A 20,445-nucleotide genomic window follows, 5' to 3' on the forward strand; every position below is an offset into this window, starting at 1 on the left:
TTATATCTTAGTCTATTAACCTATGAATCTCTTAAACTAATTTGTCAAAATAAGGGCTATGGGTATCTCTAGTGAGTCACCACTTAAACTTTTTAAAATATTAAAATTAAAATATTACTTAATTACTTGAGTGAAACCATGTGACAGTCTTCATTTGCCCTTGATACACTGCAGAGCAGTAGAATTACAGATTCCTGGGAAAACTACTTCTATAAAAGTCCTTTTTATATTATGTCTTCTGCCACTAAGAGAAGTGCTTTTAGGAGATGTGTATTTGCCCACTCATTGAACAAGATCATAAAAGAAAGCAACAGCTTCCAACAGCCATCTGTTTCCTGTTTGGTAAAACTAATTTCAGTTCCTAGGAGTTTAACTTCTGGCATTTCTGATATATTTTCTGGTTCATTTTACATATAATTGGTAGTGCTGGAAGTTGCCTGCTCCTGTCATGGGCTTGTCTTGGGGTAGTGAGCTGGTTCTAAACCTGGAACTTAGGAGTGCACTTGGACCTGTTTGTTGAGCTGGGTCTTGGTCTTGGCTACAGATGAAGTAAATTAAAGAAAGAATAAGTTTAATTTAGAGCCACCTTTATTTAATGACTCAAAATTCTTTGCCATGTCCACACAGTTTGTGTCAGGGAAAAACATTCCCTGATAAATTGTCTGCTGTTACTACTTGAGTCCATAGGGGGAAGCCAGAAATGCTTGCAACCTATGCCAGAGGATAGAGTTTATACTGTATATGAAACTTAAAGAGTCTTTTTTAATATCTCTATAATTTTAAGAGTTATAAGCTCTAAAGGAACTGATTTGCCAACTACATTTTTGTCTTCTGGGTGCATCTGTTTTGTTCCTAATTTTCATGTATCACGGTTTTCCTTCATGCAATAAATGGAACTCTGTCTTGGGCTTTCATACTGAGTTTTTGTCCAAATGTTAGAAGTTTTCAGTGGTTTGCAGCATGTAGCCTAACATCTTCTTGAGTATGAGCTTTGTGGCCTGAAAGACTTATCTAAGCAGTTTGATACCTTTAATTCACAGATTTCATAGCAGGTTTTGGTGCTATCTGCCTCTTGTCAGCGGTATCTCTAGGACTCTAACTGAAATTCATATGTGTTTTGGGTTCATTTCAATCTTTTAACTCTGGTGAAACATGTTTATCCTTCTAATAATCTTCTTAGAAGAAGAAGATGAACATAGATATAAAGTTCAGGTTTGAAACCTCTGGAGTTAGTTTAGACTATTGAATAAATTTGTTGTGTTCTCTGCCTTAGAAAGCATTGTTTGGCCTTTGAAATACCACAGGTTCTTAAGTCATGTTCCTGAAGCCCACATTGCACCAAATTCTTGCATACTTCAGGAAAGTTAATAGGGTCCACTCTTATTTATCTGTACTTTTCTAATTACCTGTTTAAACAATAGCAAGAAATATGTACAGGAGAGCTGCCTAAAGCTTTCCTTTCTCATTCCTGTCAATGCTTGAACTAATTGAGAATTTAAGATATTTCTTGCGTTATGCAGAAACATCTGCCTAAGTGCAGTTAATACACTGCATTGTTTAAGTGTGTCCACTGTGACTATACATTACAAATTGAGAACTCTGACGTAAAATCCAAACTATTCTGTGATTTGGTTTTCTTGATCTGAAAAGAACTATTATAAATCTGCATCTGTTAATGATATTTCTGCTGTTAAGATTTTTATTAACACAGTCTGGACTGGAGTTTAAGATTTTGGCATCACTACAGATATTAAGTGCACTCAAGTTAGACCTGCTGTCTTTGTAATTATTGAAGTAGATAACCATGAATAGTTTCAGAGGTACCTCATGATGGTATTTAGCCTGGAACAGCCTGGTCTGATCCCTGACCTTTCTGTAACAGAGCTGGACTGGTTTAAGCCCAGAGATGCAATTTGTGGTGTTGCATGTTTTGACTTCAGGTATTGAGGCTATCAGTTGAGTCAATTGAAAAAACAATTTTGTATTTTTAAAAATGATGCATTTTAGTGACTGTATTCAGAAGTTACTGACTTGGTATTTTCAGAGGAGAGGGACTAGGTGCACTGAAGTGCAGATCCATAAATGGCAACTCATAGTATTAACACGTAGATTTCAAAATCACTGCTCAAAATGAACACCTTATCATTTTGTAGAGGCAAAACAAAAGCTCTGTGATAATTCCCTCAATCCAGAGGCTCCATGGAAGTACTGTGTACTTCGGTAGACACCTGTACACTACTCATTAATTATTGAACAGAGGTACTGCTTTGTCCAAAGTATCGTGAGGTCCTACTTATGGTCACCTGATACTGTACACACATAACTAGGAATCTTTGCTTTTGTTTGCCAGATTGCTTAAAATGCAGATAATTAGCCTTTTGGTCACTTTAGCATTTCAAAGACTTTAAATCCAGTCAGTCAGAATACTTGCAAAACACTATATATAGTGTTTTAAGAAACACTATATAGTATTGCCATTCTGAGTATATGAAGTTCAGATCTTTCCATAGTTGTGGTTCTCTTTAAATCTGTGATAGTTTTTCTTGGTTTGGAACTCTGCACCATTTATGTTAGTTTGACTGTTATATATTGAGCAAACATAATTTCAGCAAGCAATCTGGGTTTTGAAATTTAAGTAAAAGGAAAATATTGTTACACTTACTTATCTAACAATATAATATTTGTAATGCTAATATAACAATATTATCACTAGCTGTTATTTCCTATTCTAACTAGCCTTTAGATGATTTTGCTAGTGGGGTAACATTAGGTTAACTATATGGGAGAAATTTGCATTTAAGACTAAAAGAAAAAAACGTTGCATACTTTTATATCATTTCCTTGGTAACAGTTTACTGCAGCAGGAACAAGAAACAGCTGAAGTATAAAATTTTCAGAAAATGAGATAGGTCGCTTTTTAAAAACTCTTGCCAGTGTTACTGGTTTACCTTGATTTTAAGAGGGATGAGCTATTGTTCATCTTGTTATTTGCTCTTGTTACTTTGGGGTCATTTGTTTTACTCCAACCATCTCTTAATAATCAGATTTACTCCTTAATTTGAGCACTTGCCATTCTAATGTCTGCCCTGGAGTTCCTAGTTTGGGTTGGTTATGAGGCAAGCAAGAACCTTTTCATGGGCTTGTTCTTCCTAAAGACAGCATTTTGGGCAAGGTCCAGTATTAATCTGCGATATATAATTAAAAGTCTGTTTAGATACAAAATTGGTCCTATACACTGGGAATTCAAAACACTAAATTAAATATGACCAGCATGATTGATTCTATCACAATATGATTTAAATTGTATATTAATGCAGATGATGATATTTATGATATTACTTGAAACACAGAAAGCCATGAAATAGAATATCAGTCAATAAAATAAGTTGTTTCAGATTGCTACAATTCATTTGAGTTTGATGAATTGCAATAAGCAGTACCACTACTGGCCTAGCTGTGCTGCTGTACTTGTGGCACAAAGCCCTGTGCCACACCAGAGTAAACGGTCTGGAAGCATGTCATATGGACTAGAAACGTGTCATAAACTGGACTGGGAATGCTGTGCTTTACATTTCTTTTTCATCTGAAATTAGTCTTCTAGTGATAAAATTGATCTTGGAACAGTGACAAAATCAGTAGTTAACCAAGCCTAATCTCTGGTTGTCTTCTGCTGAGTGTTAACTACAGACCTCCCACATACACTGTGTGGGAGGTGGCTGGCTAGACTCCTCAACAGGAATAAAATTGCCATTAAAAGTAGCAGTTCACAAAAAAAAGGTAGTATTTCCATAAAGAAACGAATATTTTACTTTCTGTGTTTATTATTTGCCCTTCTGACTGACTACCTTGTCTAATTTTAGCTTAATTTTACCTAATTCTACCTTATGGTTATGTGTGAGGCATAGTGATTGCACAATTGAAAAGCAGAGTTTGTAAGCCTTAACACTTTATGTAGGATTTTAGAATTTAAGATTCTTAATCCAAAATGATTTCTGACGAAGAAAAGTAAAAGCCAAGTACAACATTGCAGTTTATACAGGCATAATAGCAATTTCTATTTTCAGGTTACTACAGAGAGGCAGTTTGGAGAGTTCTGAAAGCAAGATGGACATTTGCTTGATTGGAGCAGATTTCTGCCCAATATTAGTGTTCCCTCAAACAGTTACTGATTACTTTATCAGATGTGCTTGTGTTGAAAATTATTGAGATACTGAAGTTTGTTGTGTTGTGGCTATTGGTATTAAGTCATATTTAAATGTCAGGTCAGGATTTCTTCTCAGTAATAACGTTTAAATACTAATTCATCTAATGCTGAGACTGAATTTCTCTTGAGATTGTTTGGGTGGAGTGTTCTCACATCTTTTCATCAAAATGGCAGTGACCTAACTGAATTATGTGCATTTGGGTGATCCTTTTCCACTCTCTTTAGAAATGAGACAAGACGTTGATAGCATGATGATGTGGGAAAGTGTCACTTTTTTCTTTTACCAACGTGCTAAAATATACTTATTGCTCTACAGATGGCAGAGCAGTTCACTCCTGTAACAGACACAAATGGTAATTAGGAAACTCAAGAAAGGAATAATTTGGGTAATGTTTTGTGTCCATGATAAGTATCCCAGCAACCTAAGTGCACTTGAAATACAGACAAAGGCAAGAGCCTGAATCAGTCTTAAAAAGATTATGGTCTTAGGTGAGATGGTTGATTTGAGGCTGTGGAAAGACTCAGGTAGCCCCAGGCAGGGTCATTCAGCTTGTGCCATGTGGCAAGAGCCACTCCTGCAGGGGCAGCACAGAACTTAGCAGCTGCTGCTGCCTGGCTTGCACAGTACAGTGATGTCCTGCAGCTGGGCACATCTGGCATTTAAAAGTGCTGAGTGGTGTGAGAGGTGATGTTACACTTCAGATTGCTCTTGGGCCTTCAGCTTTCCAACTAGGGGCATTTTGGCTGTGTTCCCAGGAAGGCTCACAGCAGTGGGAGTCGGTGTCCTGTGAGCTGTTGTATCCCAGCCACAGTACAGGCTGAGTGAGCCCTGAGGTGTTCTTGCCTTTTCTGCAGAATCCTTTCATGGCTGATGAATTTACCTAATTATCATAATGCTGCTTACTTAATGCATTCCACATCAGCTCTGTATTTTGTCTTGTTGAATATCTTGACCAATAGCAGCTATTTTTCAGGACTTTTTTTTTTTAATATGCTAATGCTTTTGTTGGGCTCTTCTCTTGAGAGATGCCAAAGGTAACTGGTGCCTCCAAGTATTACAGCTGGCATGGGAAACCCGAAGCCCTTATGACTTCATAGAGCTGCATTTTTGTATAGTATGTCCTTGGCATTGTCCCAAAATCTCTTCAAGAATCTGATGAAAATTAGTCTTTCCTAATTACATTTAGGTGAAACTTGAAGCTCTCACAATATTGGACACAGTAACAGAGAGTTTTGAATCACCTCAATAATCTCAATAATGTTCTTCATAAATAACTTTTATTCTAGTTTGATAATTTAAAAATTATTATAAATATTAGCAGTGAAAATTGTAATTTCAGTTTTGTTTTGTTTTCAGTTTGTTGCTTCCTAACTTGCATCAGTAAAGTGCTAAAGAAACACCTAAATATTTCACTGAATAAACTTTTCTAAATAGTACAAGATAAGAATTGTCAGTATATGATGCTGAATTCTGACAAATCACAGTACTTTTGCATGTAATTCAAATGTTGATTAATGAAAGAAAGTAAATTATTTAAATATTATTAAAATCAATGAAAAATTCAGTAAGCAGAAATGTATATATGTCAGACTAGAAATGTGCCACATTAATTTTTCTGTTAACATAGTGGAGTGTTAACTCAAATGATACTGACAGAATCAGTACCTTTAACTGTTACTCTTGATGTAGGTTTCTGTTACAGTGAAATAAAAAGGAAACAAAAAGGCTTAAAGATGTCAGCAAAAGTACACTTTAACCACTACAGTTAGTTTAAAAGTGAGTGCAAATTCCAAATCAGAGGAAGAAACCTTCTGTGGCATGTATTGTCTTGTATGTAAGACTAAGATCTAGGCATTCATATGCAGTAATTATCTGTTAAGTGTGGTGATTATGCTATGACCAATATTGTCATTTCAGTGATCTGACCCAGCCCTGGCTGGCTGCAATCCTTACGGAATGCCGAGTAAATCCATCTTCTTGTTTTCAGCACCCTCGTCCCATGTACATCCCTTGCATCTGGAAATGCCTTTAACCAATAGTCTCAAGTTACCCAAAGGGAATAGTAAAAAAAAGAGGTCTTCCACATCAGTGAGCTCTGAAGGGACAGAGATACAGTGCTCTGTGCCCATAAAGGAGAAATGTTTTGAGAGTCTGAAGGAGAAAATATTAAAGAACGTGATTGAGAAGGACAAGCATTCAGAAGTTGGTAAACTACAATACTTTTTGTTTCCAGTGCTTTAGACAATAAAAATAATTGTAAAATGGCATTAAAAATAATTGTATTGTTTGTATGTTTCTTATTATTTTGTGCCATTAGGATTTTTTACGGTCTAATGACTTTTACAAGAAAATAGGTCATCAGTCAGACATTGGCCTTATGTCATATATTCTTCAATTTGCAGGTGCAGCTAGAATGGAAAGAAAAGGAAAACTGGAAGAGAAAAGTTCTTCAGCATATGGTATGTAGAGAGCAATATTATTTTTAGGAAAAAAATAAAAAATTCCCTAACACTTCATGTCTCTGAAGACCAAATGTAAAAGCATAACATATTTCCTGGGCCCAGCTGCATTTTGTTTGTTTTGTCTTAAAAGGAGTTTTTATATATATAGCAGGTTAATAATAGAAGAATAATTTGTAAGGTAAAATAAAAGTGCCCATAGCAAGGATTTTGAAGTATCCAAAAATACCTGTGAGAGGTCTACTGCCTCTGGTTTTTCATTTAATCAGGATTTTTTTAGTATAATGAATAATACTAGCTATTTCATTGTACTGTCAGATTTGAGGCAGGAGGAGCAAACAAATGTTACTAGCAAAACATTTGGCAATTCATGAAATAAAATACAAATTAAGAGAACTGTGGTTTTATCCTGTGTTTAAAATAAATTATTAGAGACTGGCAAAAATTCATAAGTGATTCTGCCTTGTTCTTCCAGGAGGTAGAAGTTTTGTCTCTGCATTCCCCAAGAAGATAAGACTGCTCCAATCTGTGGGCAGGAAACAATCCTGGCTTTGAGCCTTATTTTTTTTAGCAAGTTAATTTCCTTGTTATTTGTCTCACTGCTGATAACTTAAGAAATTATTATGGAGTTAAAATGTGGGATGTATTTTGTCTGGGCAGAGTTAACAGGATAAACAATTTTTCTGAGTCAAAACTCATGTGTACTAAGAGTGTATAAAAGTGAACTACAGGTTAAGAAATGTGTCAAATTCCAGTCAGAATCAGTTTTCTGTGAGGATGCCACTGTATAGTGCAGAGTGCTGGCAGCAGCAGCAGATTTATGATACTGAAATTTCCTTCAAATGTCTTTCTGTAGGCCTAGTATGTGGTTTTAGGATAATGTAATCTTTATAATTGGGAATTTTGCACTTGTGAAAGCTTTTTCTCTTGCCCAAATCTTTTTGATATAAACTGTAAGTCAAACAGAAAGTTTACAAGCTATTTATATGATGTTACATATTTTGTGTGCTTTGCTGTATTTTTTGTGTTATGATGTCTTACTTGGAAATACTTAAAATAAGAAAATATTATTTATTGAGATTTCTTGGAACCATTGTACCAACTATTAATAAGAGGTGTGCCCAAGATATCAAGTAAATGAACTGAATCATTTTCATCTGACTAGACAACTAGAGCACTTGATTTTGAATGCTTTGTTTAGGTTAAGCTGAATATTACTGCTGCTTTAAATTGTTAATTTTTATTTCAGGTAAAAAGAAAGAAAAAGAAAAGGACAAAAAGGAGAAGAAGGAAAAAGATCATAAACCAAAACAAAAAAAGAAGAAGAAAAAAAAGAAGAAATCAAAACAGCATGGTAAGTTCAATTTACGTTTTTTAAAGGTAAGTAAAACTACCCCGTGTATTTCTAGCATTAGACAGTAAAACTTGTTTCTAAACAACGTGAATTTAAAATTTCAGAAATTTTGAAGAGTAAGTTTTAGCCTTAAATATGAGGACACTTGGGTCTGTGACTTCTCTTTTTCTTGCATTTATAACCTGTCTCTATGTAATAGACCCACATACTGGGTAGATGTTTTTTCTTTCTCAGAAAGATATGCTTGTTCTTTTCATCTCTCTAAATTCTTTATTTGAAGCTCTGTATACATGTTCTACCTATTTTGCTTGGACATTAAAGTTATTCTAATATTTAATTTGCTGCTAAATTTCAGTGGTTTACCGTATACAGTAAATATATATAGTATATATACTGTATACAGTAATGCACCTCCCTTTTAACAGTTAATCCTTAACAGCTGAGGTTGGCCTCTCTGTTATAACAGCCTTGTCTGTTGCCTTGACAAACAGGGATTATGTTTTGTGGATTATGTGTTTCTCTGTCCCAAATTTGTGCTATAGCATGAAAATGCTTCCAAATCATGCAGCGCTTCAATGTGAATTGCACTATTGTAAGTCTCATGTACTTCACCATCTTAATACTGGAGTAATGTAATTTTAAGCTATAAACTTCAATTGCTTATTTTATTTAAAAATCATTGGGAACTTCTTACTTGCATTAAGAAGGCATCTAATTATTTGCAAGAAGATACTGATAAATGCTAGGTATGTGCCCAATATTGCTCTTTGGTTTTATCTTCCTGTGGTCGTAAGGTGGCTTGTCATAGGCTGGTGTTTTCTTTTTTTTTTTTTCCATCTTTTTATTCCTTTGGTCTTTTTGCCAGCTTGTCTTGAAACTTAGAAGCTTGGTAGAGGTACCATAATTAGGTTCCAACTTCTAGGGGCCTTATCTAGTGTTTGTAAATGAGAAGAAAATAAGCCCATTGCCTCAACAATCAGAAATCTTAAATCCAGATGCTAAAAGCAGTGTGAGTAAAACTTGAGCATTTTATTCTTTGCAAATTCGTCTTGTGAAAATCTGGGTTTAGCAATCCAGAGGTATTCAATCTGTGTTTTTTTTTTTAACTGGGAAAAAAATTAAAATACTCTGGTGGATTCTGACTCCAGTGTCTGACACTGGAAAAGCCCATTTGTCAAAAGAAACAGGACTCTTTCTCCAGGACGAAGTCACTCCGCCCCAGGTGTAGACTGAAGTGTAAGGGTGTGAGGCATACTCCTTTTGTTTGGAATCAAATTGAGGTATCTTGGGGAAGAAGAGGGAGTTGGGTGCATTGTGTGCCCCAGATAAGTTTTGCGCAAGGCTTTAAGACAAACCAACAAACCCCAACAGAAACTGTTTTTTGTGCTCTGAGTGTGTGTATAACTTACTGATTGTGTAAAACCCATGTTTAGCAGAAGGTGGGTGATGCCTTTTCTTTCTGCTGCTCTCTCTATTGCAGTGAGGTTCAAAGCCATACAGCATGAAGTAATCAACTCAGCTGCTCCTTGAGTTGACTACAATGAATATACTTGGGAAATGCTGGAGGTAGTGTGCTTTGGACAGAGATAGTAGGGAGGAAAGTGACTTCATGGAAGGTGCTTTAGGAGAGATGGATATTGTGGAACCCATAGCAAGGAAACTGTAGTTACAGGTGGGAGCAGGAATGCTTCATATAGAAGGGTGGAAGCACAGTAATCGGATTTGCTTATATTTGAAGTACTAAGTTTTAAGAGTAGTAAAAGTGTAGCTACTCATAATTACCAATTGAAGCCGTGGTTGTGCTCAGGTGGGCCCAGAGGAAGGCCATCATGATGATGATCAGAGGGCTGGAGCACCTCCCCTGTGAGAACAGGTTGAGAGTCTGTTTAGCCTGGAAGAGAGAAGGCTGGGAGAAAACCTTATAGTAGCCTTGTACTTACAGGAGACCTACAGGAAGGATGGGGAGTGGCTCCTTAATCGGGAGTGTAGTGATAGGGCAAGGGGTAACAGTTTTAAACTGAAAGAGGGTAGATTTAGATTAGATATTGGGAAGAAATCTTTTTCTGTGGGGGTGGTGAGCCACCAGAACAGGTTGCCCAGAGAAGCTGTGGATAGATCCCTTGAAGTGTTGAAGACCAGGTTGGATGGGCCTCTGAAAATCCTGGTCTTCTGGAAGGTGTCCCTGCCCATGGCATGGGGGTTGGAAAAGAAAGGTCTTTAAGATCCCTTCCAACCCTAATTATTCAATGATTTGCAATTACATGGCTTTCCTAGGACAGTCTCTCTAGTTATAATGATTAGGGACAATATTGTGAATGGGTTCCTTGAGACTGTTGCAAATAGTTTATGTTAGAGGAAAAGATATGATGCTGGTGTCAATGTAAATGTCAGTACCACTGTATGCCCAGCAGGCAGAAGCACGTGATGTTGTCTGTGCTTGTGCGTGTGCTCTAACAGCCTCATCCTGCTCCTCTCTGGCTGAGCAGGAAGATGATACAGAGATATATAAATACAGTGAGGATCTCTGCAACAGGTGGGCTCAGACACTAGCTGCCCAGTAGCTGCCTCTGGATCCCAGTCTTTCCAGTTTCTGGTGCCTGCAGATATGAGCTCATGGGACAGCAGCCCCACTGCAGTACAGACAGTCTCCCTTACGTGTGCATTCTCGTACACTCCCAGTGCTGGCCAGGACTCCCCAGGTTCCCAGAGCCTCCCATCCCAGCTCTCATGCTTAGAACGGTACTTCCACCCAGAGCTGGCCCTTGCAACTCATCCCTTGCTCCCAGGCCATATCACCTGCTCATCAGCTGGTCCAGCTTGATCCATGCAAGCAATCAGACGCTTGGACTGGCTGCAAGTGCTGTGGTATGAGCTCATGGCTCTCTGTGACCAGAGATCCCTGGGGAGGAGCTGGCACTGCACTCTCTCTGCAGTCTCTGTGACTGCTGGCACCACAGGCACATGGACACTTCGACCTGCAGTCCTACTGCATGTGGTGGCACACAGACCAAGTTCACACCTGAATCCTGAATTGGGTGTCCCTCCCCCAGGTAAGAGATGGAAATGAGGTTCAATAAGAATCACAGAACAGTTGAGGTGCAAAGGGACCTCTGGAGGTCCACTGGTCCAACCCCCTTGTCCTGGTGCTGGCTGCCCAGGATTATGTCCAGCCAACTTTTCAATGGCTCCAAGGAAGGAGACTTAAAACTTCTGCCAGCACAGATTAGATGCAGGGCATGGCCAGGCAAAGTGTACTGACCACAAAACTATTTATGCATAACTGGCCTTTTTTATCCTGTTATTCCCCTGTTCTCCACACAATTGTTCTTCCTCAAATCACTTCAGTCCATTAGTTTTCCCCACCTTTATTTTCTTCCCTAAACATTTCATAATAAGTCATTTGCAAACTCAAAATGATTCTCCCCTACATCCCACAGTGTCCCCCACTGTCAGCCCACTGGGCTGCAGCTGCTCTTAGTCCAGAAGATGATCCAGAGAGCTGCTCTGGGTGACACATCATGATGGATTTCATACATTGATCAATGGAGGTGATGGCACTGCTGGGAGAGTCTGAGAGGGGCAGGGTGTATTTGTTGTTTGCCTGGTCGTACTCCTCCTTTTGGTTTGTGTATGTTTACTTTCTTGGTGTGCTCCCTAGCTCATCCCAGGACCTCTTGGCCCAAGAATATCTCCTGAGATGGGCCTGGGAACATTCAAAGGCAATTGTCTTTGGACTCCCTGTGGTCCTCTGCAGGTGTGCAGACAAGCTTTTATCACTTAAACTGACAGGGTCATCTGTGGTTGCTTCTGGGTAGCAGTTCTGGTAGTGCTGCAAGCAGACCTAAGGCAAAAGAGAGTCACTAGCAACATCTCTAAGGATAGCACATGGTTCAGGGTGAATTGTGGAAAAAAAACCCTGTATAATATTCTAGGAAAACTTACCCCTCTGTGCATTCAGAGATATTCAGAGATGGGGGAGTTACAATTGGTGATGCTTTTCTTTTAGCTATCAAACTTGATTATGTTTCTAACTGAAAATTTTTTAATAAAATGTTATGAAGAGTTTTGCCATTACTAATTTACAGTTTCCTCATCCTGATACCTCAGCATTGAAAATCTTGTCAACATAATGCTGCAGTATAATCTATACACAGGTTTGGTTGGGTTTTTTGGGGTTTTTTTGCATTTGTCATAAATTTTACTTTTGTAAGAGCGACTTCTTTCCTCTTTTTAGATTATTCTGATTATGAAGACAGTTCTGTTGAATTCCTGGACAGGTGCTCCTCTCCCTTAACCAGGTCCTCGGGCAGCTCTCTGACTTTGCGCAGCATGTTCTCAGAGAAGAACACTTCGTACCAATATCCAAGAGCTATCCTGTCTGTTGACCTCAGCGGGGAAAGTATGTTCAATGAGCAAATTTCAGGTTTAGTTTGTTAAGAAAGAGAATTTTAAAGGAAATAATTTAGCTTGTGTTTGGGATTGTAGCTGTAAATATGGTGAATGATTTATCCTTCATCTATTTAAGTCAAAATGCTTCCACTCCTCAAGCTGTTCTACATTGTAATTGCTTTGGTTAAATATTGCTACTCTGCTTCTGAGGAGAGCACGTTAAAGGCTCTTTGCAGAATTCATCTTGAAATCTCATGTACCAGCAGTGTGTTTGAGAGCGATTTTTTTGCTAATGCAAATTAAAATTGTTAATTGTCAAAACTCCCTGTATTTCTGTGAATTATTGTGACTCTCCACACACAATTTCACGTGCATTTGTTTTTATTAGACCTTTCAGATGTCGAGTTCTTGGATGATTCTTCCACAGAGAGTTTGTTACTTAGTGGTGACGAATACAATCAGGATTTTGATTCAACTAACTTTGAAGAGTCTCAGGATGAAGATGATGCTCTCAATGAAATTGTTAGATGCATTTGTGAACTGGATGAAGAAAATGGTTTTATGATTCAGGTAAAGAAATTTGGTGTGTGGAGTCATATTTTCCATGTGAACGTTTTGCTTGTGAAGGTGACCTTTTGATTTGTTGCAGACTGAAATTATGTAGAGAGCTGTACATAAAGGGAACAAGAACAAAGTGTTTATTTGTTCTGCACTTCGCTTGGCTCTGTTCAGTGGATGCAGAGCTGTTGCTCTAGGATGGGATTTCTCTAGCAATTTGATATGTAGGACAAATTTATGAGGAAAGTTAAGCTTTTTCTTCATAGCCAGCTGATAAATTTGGAATAAAATATCCTTTGCCACACACAAACCATTGCTTCTGTATCCAGACCATCCTGATTATATGACCCCTTCTGCCTTAACCCTCGTGCTTTGCAGTACCACTTGTAGAAACCTCTCTGCTCACTGTAAATGTCCCTCCTCTGTGTGCAAGATATCTCCTGTGCAGTCACTAAATACTGTCAGTACTGTGATGTGTGTTTCATCTTTAGAAAAGCACTTTTCACACTAGATATCACTACCAGTTTTAGAAGTTGCTGAGAATTTACATCTTAACTTGGTATAGATAAAAGGGAAGAAGAGTATTCCATGTCTGCGCAGCATTCAGGTGTTGATGGATTGCAACTCCTGATGCTTATTTATTTGTATTTATTTGTACTCCAATGAGAAGAGCATTTCCCATCCATGAGTAATTTCAGGTCTTTTTCTTAAGGAATTTATGATGTAGTGATTAAATCACATGCAAACAGCAGTAAGGAAGAACTCATTTGCCAATAATTTTAAAAGGTCACGAATTGCCTGTGTTTTTTACCCCATTCAAAAAACAGGTTTGTATTCAGCTATTACTGTGGTACAGTTCCTGTTGACACTATGGAGCCTTTTTAGTTGAGATTTGAAGGAAACAAGTAGGGCTGTCATGTGTTAGTGGACTTACTCTTTTGGAACTGACAGAGTCCTGAAAGTGAAGAGCACACAGGCTGTCTCTGGGAGCAGACTGAATTGCAGTGCTGTGTTGGAGGAACTGAGCAGGAGTTCAGCTGTGGTAACAATGCAGGAAAATGGACTGGTGTAGCAATCTTTGGAGACAGGAGAGGAAATTGTAGCTGAAGTGACAGGAGGAAAGGTGACTCTGGTGTTTTGAATAGGTTAATGCTCAAAGGCATGTCAGAGCAAAGAGGAGAGATTTTCAGCAGTGAGCCTGCAGATATTTAAAACATTGGCAAGCACTGAGTTGAAAAGGGGAAATATCTTTATAAGAGGTAGTTTCCTGCCTGTTTTTGAAGTCCAATGGCAGCCTGATTTTTCCTCTTCATGCTTGTCTCACTGAGAGCAACCAGTTTGCTGTTTCTAGGCTCTCATGTCTTACCACTTCTATTTTGCTCTCTTATTCTCTTGTTTCTCCTCTTTCATTTTCTCTTCATTTTCTTTTTCTTTTAGATTTTCCATTGGTGCGATATTAAAAGCACATCTTTCTAGCGCACTGGAGAGATGCTTTGTAAATATAAATAATTAAACTGAAGAGTTTTCTACTTTTCACTGTTATGCTGTAATGTATTACATTATCTTTCTACTTTACTATAATATTATACTCCTGTCTTATGTTTCACTACTAAATATGTAGGTGCTAAAATACTGAATGTTGTAATAAAATATTATGAAATATTACATCTTCAGTTTCTTTTTTTTTTTTTCCAGTCTGGAGTTTGTGGTTGAGGTAACTTTCAGATCTAGAGCTCTTTTTTTAGCTTGATGTCTTTGTCTATCCAAACACAAATTGCCCAACCAAAATTATTTTGCTCAAACCAGCTATTTAAATTAAACTGCTGTTCACTGCATTTTGATGATACAAGAAATAGCTTTGGATATTTTGCATCTACTTGTCTCAGTTTTAGTTTTGGCTTTTGTTGTTTTTTTTTTCCTGATGTCAGTGTGAAGAATGCTTGTGTTGGCAGCACAGTGTGTGCATGGGACTGTTGGAAGACAGCATTCCAGAGCAGTACATCTGTTACATCTGCAGAGATCCACCAGGTATGGATAAACCACCTTTATCTGCAGCTCTGCTTGGGATTTTTGAGCAGAGATGTTATGAATTTGCTTAAATTGTTCAAGCTTTGTCTGTTTTGTGTTACGTGTTACAGTTCTTTGGGGCAAGTGATTCTAAGTTTGGCTCTGAGCAGAAACTTACTTTTGTGTTAGTAATATCATGGTCAGCTGTACTAAATCTTATTCATTAACTCAATTACCATTGTTTTACTTGTTGAAATTTAATTCCCCCCAAACATTAGCACTTTGTTATGTTGGTGTAGTCTGGAAAGCCTTTCTAAAGAAATAAGTCTTGTTCAGGCATCTGTTTTGCCAACACTTGGAATCACATTTGTTTATTTCAATATTTTCTTAGAGGAAAAGGACTCAGTACCACAGTACACTCAAATATGCTGTGGATGACATTTTATAGTCATTGCAATTTTATAATGTTTACATTTGCCCAGAATTGTGTAAAAGTGGGGAACTGAATATGTAAATACGGAGAAATCTAGCACATCTTATAATAAACAGTAGTGCACAAACAGCATATGTTGAACTTCAGATAGGTTAAATTTGTAAGAACTAGATAAACTCTATTTACTTTTGAACTGAATACATCTGATTAGGAAGATGTTGATTTAAAAATTATTGTGGTAAACCCATGTTTCTTAAAAGTTACTTGGAAGAAAGTTTTTAAAACTTTTTTTCTGACAATTGATACAAATGCACATACCTGTCTTGTGGTGAAATATCCAGCACTCCAGCTGTTTCAAAAGGGCAATGAGACTACAATATCAAACTCACTTTCATTTTAAATTTAGGAAGTGAAATATGAAAATAGTTGGCAGAGTTTTTATTATCTATTTTTGAGATGAAATATTAGGAAAATAGAGCTGGTTCCATATGCCCCAGTGTGAATCAAAACTGGTGGTAGAGAGTCTTGTCTGATAGTTCTGTGTGGTGTCTCTTTGAGCAGCACAGCTTTTTCTTACTAAACCCAGCTAATTTGTCTTGTGTTCTTTCCCTGCACTGTATTAGGTACTTCGTTTTCCCCTGCTGTGCAGAGTCTGTGTCCCTAATTTTTATCTTCTCTCCCTTCCTAACCATTGCTTCTTTTCTTTCTATGTCAGGAGAAAAAAGTCATTCTCAATGTCAGTATTTTAAAGTGTATTGGGATAATGGGCAAAAAGGAGATAGACAGGGTATTCTCCTGAAAGGTATGAAGGGCTTCCATCAACCTGTTCTTTGTTCTGTATATGCTGATAGTATGATTTGAAATTGAGTGTAAGATATTGCCATCAGTCCGTCTGGATTCCTTGTTGTAAACAATAACATTGCAGTAATTAGCATTATGCATTTCTAGTTTTGGGTGGGCTTTTTGTTTTTGTTTTATTATGGCTTTTTTTATTATTTGTTTGAGCTTTTTAGTAGTTATTTAGCTACTGTAGAAGCATTAGCTAAATGCTCAGTCTTGCTGGTTGGGTTAAGGCATAGCAGGGTAGAGCTAAGGCCCACATACATCAATACCCTCTCTAGAAGTCTGGTGACAGGCACCTCAAAGGAGAGTGTTAAGAGCTCTGCTGTCACATAATTTTGAAATATCTGCTTTTCCTGAAGCTTTTTCCTGGCTTCTAGTAAATAGATGTTGACTTCAATATTGAAGCATAACATTTGTCTCTTGGAAACAAACTGGGTGTTTTGGATATGTCCATATAAAATCCACTTTCTAACATTTCTCTTGGTAACTTAGGCTTTCTTTTTTTTTTTAAAGTAAGTTGCAGTTTTTAGATAAATAAAACACCAATGTAAACTTTTTTTGGTGGATATTTTGATAACAGCACAGACCTTAATATCATATAGTTTGATTGCAAAGGTGATTAGGTTTTAATTTCAATTTAATTTCAAATATAGGGGTCATGATGCTTCCGGTTTATTTTTGTTCTCACAAGTTTTAAGACTTTCCTCTTAATCCAAAAAGCTAAATTTTAATATATTAATAGCAAGTTCCTGAGTCATCCTTTCATGAATGTTAGGAGATATTTATGCAAGTACAGCATATAATTATAGCACTCTAGTTGTAAATACAATTCTGCTGCAGCTTTAGATGACCCTCAATTTGTTTGTTGCTTACCCCAGGACAGAGGTGGAGTGCCAAATATCTGTATGACAAAGAATGGCTAAACAATGGACACATGTGTGGATTATCATTTTTGAAAGAGAACTACTCTCATCTTAATGCCAAAAAGATTGTGTCAACACATCACCTACTGGCAGATGTATATGGAGTAACTGAAATACTGCATGGATTGCAGCTGAAGATTGGGATACTGAAGTAAGTATTAGTCCAGGGTTTATTTTCCAGCTTTATATATTCAGGCAGCAGAGGCTACCATTATTCCACATGCATTTTTCTCTCACATTGAAGTTCTTTCTTGTATAATATTTTAAATAATTCAAGTGCATGATGTGGAGTACCCTCAGCTTCAGTGGGAGTTAGGTATTCAGCACCCTAGCAGATATGGTCTATTGGGATTATTGGTGAGGTTTTTTTGGTCAATTTTATGTTAAAGGGGCATTCTAGATTTATTTTAATTGATGAATGACCTATGAATACTTAATGATTGATAACCAGTAGCTGAGATCTAGGAGGATTGGATGCTTCATAGTTCAGTGCTCTAGGTCGTATTCTCTATAACTTGCTTTTTTTCCTCCCCTTCATTGCAGAAATAAGCATCACCCAGATCTTCATCTCTGGGCTTATTCAGGGATGAGAAAAGAACAAGAACAAAGAACTGTTGGAGTAGAGAAAAAATTAGTGACTTTGCAGGATGCTGTTAATCCAGCTGAAAGGACGTGTCATAGTCAAAACCATAAAGAGCCACCCAGTATACCCCAGAAGATGGAAGAAACATACATCACAAGTGAGCACAGTTACCAAAAACCACAGAGTTTTAGTCAAGGCTACAAAGCAGTCACTGATCCTATGAGCTCAGATGATGAAGATACAAGTAGCTTTGAGGAAGATCAGGAATATCATACAGAGAATAAAAACTGTTTACAATATTCTTTTCATGATGGTGGCATGAATGAGCAGGTAAGTATTGGTCTTCATCTGGCAAATTTTATTTGGAAAAGTATGTTCAATCTGATAAAACTGAAGTTTATACAGGTATTTAAAAATGTTCATTGTTGTAAGTTGACATATTTATCAAATAAGTCAGCAGAAATCACTAGAAGCAAAGTTGGATCACTGAAATAGTTCCAGGTGAAATGTGTTCATTTCAGCTGGTGTATGAAATACAGAGTATGGCTAAAGTATTACCTATGCTAAAACTTTATTGTCAGTCAAATGTTTTGAGAGAAAAGAAATGCTATTCTTAAAATGCAGGGTCTTGGAACAGAACTTACATCATTGTTGCAAGGTGAGGAAAATGGGACAGGTTTCACTTTTTCTATCAGCTCTGCTATCTGCATGTGTTAGGGGTTTTTTGTTGTCATTTGTTAAACTGAGTTATTTTTGATAGTGTTTATTGTTGTATTGTATTCTTCTTTTAAAAGCAATGCTACCTGGAATGCCATCCACAAGTAATGATTTACTGACCAACTAATTTTACCTCATGTGCAACTGTTTTTCAGTTTTCTCTACTGCATATTTCTTCTAATGAAATATTTTTTGTCAGGATTATATTTTGCTGTTTAAACATTTATTTCTCGTTTTTACATTAATGGTTTGAATCCATTATTTGGTGGGAAAGATCTGAAACTTGTTAATCTGGTTTTAGTGAAGAGTTCTCTGAGCTGAAAGCAAAGAGAACCAAACCTTTATGTTTTCTACAATACCAACTGTGTGAGGATAAATCATCCAACTCATCCCCCTTCTGAAGTACAGCTTCTGGTGTGGAAGAAATGAGTATGATACATCCTTTTTCTTTTTAATTTTAGTTCTAAATGTGGCATGTAAGCTGTATAGTCTGAATGGGGAATTTTTGGCGCATTGTAGTTAGAAATACCTTTTTTTATGCTAAACTGCATGACTATATTCAGATTTATAGTAAGGAGGCATGCAGCAGTATGAATTACACTTGTGTTCCAACAGTAGTTTAAATTGTCATTGTAAATTGTACAAATAGTGAAAAGACATTTAGAATTCAGTTAATATATGCATGAGCAGTGGAAAAAAACCTAATGTTTCCTTCAGAGGTTCAAGCATAAATCTAAAAAGCTAAGTGCTCTCAGTCTGACACTGCCCCAAACGGATCCTTCCTTTTTTTAAGGGTGTTCTTTCTTTTGGGACACCTTGATCACCTTGCCAGTATAATCAGACTTGATTCTAAAATAAGGTCTTCTGCCTAAACGTGATAGGCATGGAAAATCTCTCCTTGGTTTCTCTATGAACCTGTTTGCACTTACCTTAAAACTGACATTCAAGGCCCATTTTTAAATGATCTGACTTTTCTGTAAGGTGCCTTTTCTTCTCTCCTTGTCGAAGTTTGGCTGGGGCTTTGAATTTTCCTATCTAGCATTCTGCAGAGCCTTGAATATTCTGTTTTTCCATACTGTTTTGTCTTACCCTAATCTGCAGTTCTGTTACATACTACCTTTCCTCTTACAAACAGTGTTTGGATTGACAGTTATCAAGTCCCTTTTTGGGCTATGCATTATATTTAAAATTCTATTTAGTTTTCTTGGTTTTGCTTCTGAAAACACAAGCCTTTGCCACCTGAACGTCCTGTCCACAAACTGTATCCTGCACTGTTCTCCTGCCATCACTCCATGATTGCCTATGTTGATCCTAACTTAGAGGAAAACCTGGATTTTGTGATTTTTTTCAAGAAGCATTTACTAGCCGTTTGAATAAATATAGAGATCATTAGGAAAAAAAACATGATGTTATTTAGATACTAAGTTACTTAGCTCTGAAATTTTCTCTAACTTACTGAAGCACACTGAAAGGTTTTAGAATTAGGGACTTGGATCCTTATACAGCCAAGGGAAAAATGGCATTCCTGTGGTTTTAGAGGGGGTCTGAAAGTTGTAAGGGATAGAGCATTTCTTATGTATCTTGGAGGTATTTTTCATGAGATTACTGACAGTTTGAATACTGAAAACACTGTGGAAGCAAACATTTTTGTCTTCAGAGAAGAGAGATTTTAAATATCATAAAATCATCAAAACTCTCATACCATTCAAATACGTAGCTTTGATACATAACTTTAACTCCTTTAATGAACATTATGAGTATTAACAACAGTTGTCCCATCTGACTTGCTGATAAAGCTGCCAGCAGGTCAGAGTTCTATTTGTTTGGCTGGTGGTTTTTAATTGATTTTTAAGTCTTAAAAAGAAAGGTGGATTTTTTGCTTACATAGTAACTTAAAATCCACCAGTTCCTATTTTCTTTTTTACCTTTCTACTCACTCTTCCCATACTTGGCTGGAGGAAGAAATATTTTAAT

General features: G+C 37.0%; 1 protein-coding gene across 4 annotated transcripts in view; it reads left to right on the top strand.

Moving 5' to 3' along the window:
• PHF20L1 (PHD finger protein 20 like 1) overlaps positions 1 to 20,445 on the top strand; it is a 57,701-nt gene that overhangs the window by 29,355 nt on the left and 7,901 nt on the right. For 2 of the 4 annotated variants that reach the window (XM_085053615.1, XM_085053616.1), the window contains 7 exons: positions 6,608 to 6,664; positions 7,914 to 8,018; positions 12,253 to 12,417; positions 12,796 to 12,977; positions 14,894 to 14,993; positions 17,127 to 17,322; positions 17,715 to 18,084. In XM_085053615.1, coding sequence (XP_084909741.1) covers positions 6,608 to 6,664; positions 7,914 to 8,018; positions 12,253 to 12,417; positions 12,796 to 12,977; positions 14,894 to 14,993; positions 17,127 to 17,322; positions 17,715 to 18,084 — 1,175 coding nt within the window. Of the gene's footprint in view, positions 1 to 6,192; positions 6,412 to 6,607; positions 6,665 to 7,913; positions 8,019 to 12,252; positions 12,418 to 12,795; positions 12,978 to 14,893; positions 14,994 to 16,120; positions 16,208 to 17,126; positions 17,323 to 17,714; positions 18,085 to 20,445 lie in introns of all 4 variants that reach the window. The other 2 variants (XM_085053613.1, XM_085053614.1) reach the window with 2 other exon arrangements.

The sequence above is a fragment of the Lichenostomus cassidix genome, chromosome 2 (genome assembly GCF_008360975.1).
Source record: "Lichenostomus cassidix isolate B80296 chromosome 2, HeHo_3.0, whole genome shotgun sequence".
Taxonomy (NCBI): domain Eukaryota; kingdom Metazoa; phylum Chordata; class Aves; order Passeriformes; family Meliphagidae; genus Lichenostomus; species Lichenostomus cassidix.